This window comes from Anopheles aquasalis, chromosome 2, assembly GCF_943734665.1.
Source record: "Anopheles aquasalis chromosome 2, idAnoAquaMG_Q_19, whole genome shotgun sequence".
NCBI classification, from domain to species: domain Eukaryota; kingdom Metazoa; phylum Arthropoda; class Insecta; order Diptera; family Culicidae; genus Anopheles; species Anopheles aquasalis.
The window spans coordinates 59,300,647-59,303,146 of NC_064877.1; the positions used below are offsets into that span (position 1 = coordinate 59,300,647).

The 2,500-nt window shown below is 49.6% G+C and overlaps 2 protein-coding genes across 7 annotated transcripts in view; one reads left to right on the forward strand and one right to left on the reverse strand.

Annotated features, from left to right (window-relative positions):
• The window catches only part of LOC126581703 (rap guanine nucleotide exchange factor 2), a 33,944-nt gene extending 33,864 nt beyond the window's left edge, over window positions 1-80 (reverse strand). For 3 of the 6 annotated variants that reach the window (XM_050245552.1, XM_050245550.1, XM_050245551.1), the window contains exon 1: window positions 1-63. This exon is cut by the window's left edge and continues 118 nt beyond it. The gene's annotated coding sequence lies outside the window, so the exon portion shown is untranslated. The other 3 variants (XM_050245545.1, XM_050245546.1, XM_050245548.1) reach the window with 2 other exon arrangements.
• Window positions 81-775: 695 nt separating this feature from the next.
• Window positions 776-2,500, forward strand: part of LOC126581637 (lysophospholipid acyltransferase 7) — a 1,978-nt gene continuing 253 nt past the window's right edge. The window contains exons 1-3 of the mRNA XM_050245441.1: window positions 776-1,151; window positions 1,281-1,719; window positions 1,819-2,500. The exon at window positions 1,819-2,500 is cut by the window's right edge and continues 253 nt beyond it. Of these exons, the coding sequence (XP_050101398.1) occupies window positions 943-1,151; window positions 1,281-1,719; window positions 1,819-2,500 (1,330 nt within the window). The 5' untranslated portion in view covers window positions 776-942. The remainder of the gene's footprint in view (window positions 1,152-1,280; window positions 1,720-1,818) is intronic.

The window sequence follows — 2,500 nt, forward strand, 5'->3', positions numbered from 1 at the left end:
TGCCTAACGCACCGTCCACCGCCGCCTGCTACACGGAAAACACGGAAAACATGTTGCCAATATTTTGAAAAGAAGGTACGCGACGACGCGAAAAAGACCAGCAGAAAACGAGGTGGTCACCAGGTGGTACCAGGCGGTACCGCCGTGAGCCGGGCAAACCAAAAGCAGCGACGGCGACTATGATTTTCAGACGGTTCCTGGTGGTTGCTGCTTCAGTAAAAAATAAATTATTACTTCGCGTGGTACCTTTGAACGCTTTACCGATGCCTTTACCTGTTTATTTAAAACAGTTTGCACGAGTGCCAGTTTGTGAAAAAAATCGTTTTTAAGTGTGTGAGTGCTGGAGCGCTGGAGAAGAGCAACAAGAAAATTGTTTTACCGTTGGTTTTGTAATCGGAAATTATCCCTAATCGTGAAATTAATTTCATCTAATCCTCATTCTCATTTTTTAGTGCGATATTCTCAGTGTTCACAGCCGTTTCTCGTTTCTGTACGTGCGAGAAATCTTTCACCGAGAAATCTCTGGCTGTTCTCTCTGTCGTGTAGTAGTCGGTTACTCTAGGGCCATTCCCGAACCTGGTTGAGCAAAGCACGTCCCAAAATAGTCACTGTGCGAGGTTTTACCAAATCAAGAAAGAAATAGCTAAACGGCATACTCTGAGAGAAAACGAGATGACAACAGCGGTTGCACTTTTTCGAGGGTTCCGATGGTTAATGGGGCAGCCCGTTTGTTTTGTTTACATCAATTTTCGTTCGTTCGATGTTCGCAGCGGTCGTTTACCCTGTCCTTTTCGTGTGATGACCCACGGCATGCAAGAAAGTTGCTCGTTGTTCAAATTGTTGCACTGAGACACGGCGTAAAGAGTGTGTTGTAATTCCCTGCTGCATCGAACCTCGGAATTTGCCGTTGCACCAGTCCTTCGTTCGATTGCTGGTCGAAGGATGAAGGACGATATCATCTATCTGGTGCTGCTGGGCACGTGTATCGGGTTTGGTCAGTACTACCGAAAGTTGACCAACCCGCAGGAGAAGAAACTGATCGCAACCGGATTCGGGTTACTGGTGGTGCTGTCGGTGAGCGGATTCCACATGCTGCACATGCTCTTCTGTTATCTCGTCAGTGCACTGCTGATAATCTATGCTAGTCACAAGTAAGTGTTCGGGGGGTGGGTTCGGGGCGAGTTTAGAAAAACCCTTCTGGCTCGACGAGTGATAACGAGTTGATGATAACGGTGATTTATGATACTATTTTCTCGCTTATCTTTCCCAACCCCTTGTAGAATTTGTCATCTAGCCTGCTTTGGTTTCATGTTCGGTTACCTTTGCTTTTTCCGTGCGCTAGCGTTGCTAGGCTACGAAACGCCTCCCGGGCACACGAACATGATCCAGATGATACTCACGCTGAAACTGGTGGGGCTGGCGTTTGAGGTCAATGCGGCCCATACCCGCCGTCAACTGGCCGCTGCAGGTGGAGGAGAGCCACCGAAGCATATCGACCAGGCACTTTTGCAGCTCGACATGCTGAACATCTTCCACTACAGCTTCAATTATGTCGGTGTACTGACTGGACCGTACATTACCTACAAAACGTATCTCGATGCGATCTATTTACCGTACAGTGGGCGCGCAAACTGCGTTGAGGCGACGTTGGAAAGGCTAAAGGTTATTCCTCTGTACGCCAGTCTTTTTCTGCTCGTTTCGTACGTGTGGCCCCTGCAGGTAATCCACGAAGACCCTCCAATGCTAATCCCCGCCAAGCGGTAAAATTTATCTGCTCCATTTACTACTAATCCGCTTGTACTTTCCAATCCCCCACAGTACGCCACCAGTGACGAGTTCTACGTGGAGCGCTCATTTATCTACCGATTGTGGTATGTTTGGCCCACGTTCTTCATCTTTCGTATGCGCATCTACACGGGAATCCTGCTGAGTGAGTGCGTTTGCACCATGGCCGGTTTCGGCGCTTATCCGGTGGCTTTCGCAAGCAAACCCGGACACGGACCCACGAAGGAAACCCCTGTTCCGGCATCACTGGAAGGGTTAGAGTACAACTTTGAAGCAGTACGTAACATTGACGTCATCAACACGGAACGCTGCTGGACGTTCCGTGAAGCGATGAAGTACTGGAACATGTGCGTCCAGTACTGGATGGCCATGTACGTGTACAAACGGTTCCCCAGCAAGAAGTATCGCACGCTAGCCACGCTCGGTATTTCCGCACTCTGGCACGGTGTCTACGGTGGTTACTACTTCTGCATCTGCGCCGCACCGTTCTATCTACCGATCGAGGACATCTACGTTAAGCTGTTCGTGAACGGTGCCACCGGTATCCGGCGGACGGTGTTCAACGTTTTGTGCTGGATCTCCAAGTTTTTCGCCTTCTCGTACATGGGCATCGCCTTCCTGCTACTGACGGTCGACAAAATCTGGCATTACTACAGCTCGGTGTACCACTTCGGATACGTGCTGTGGTTGGTGATGTTTGGTGTCGGTGTGCTGC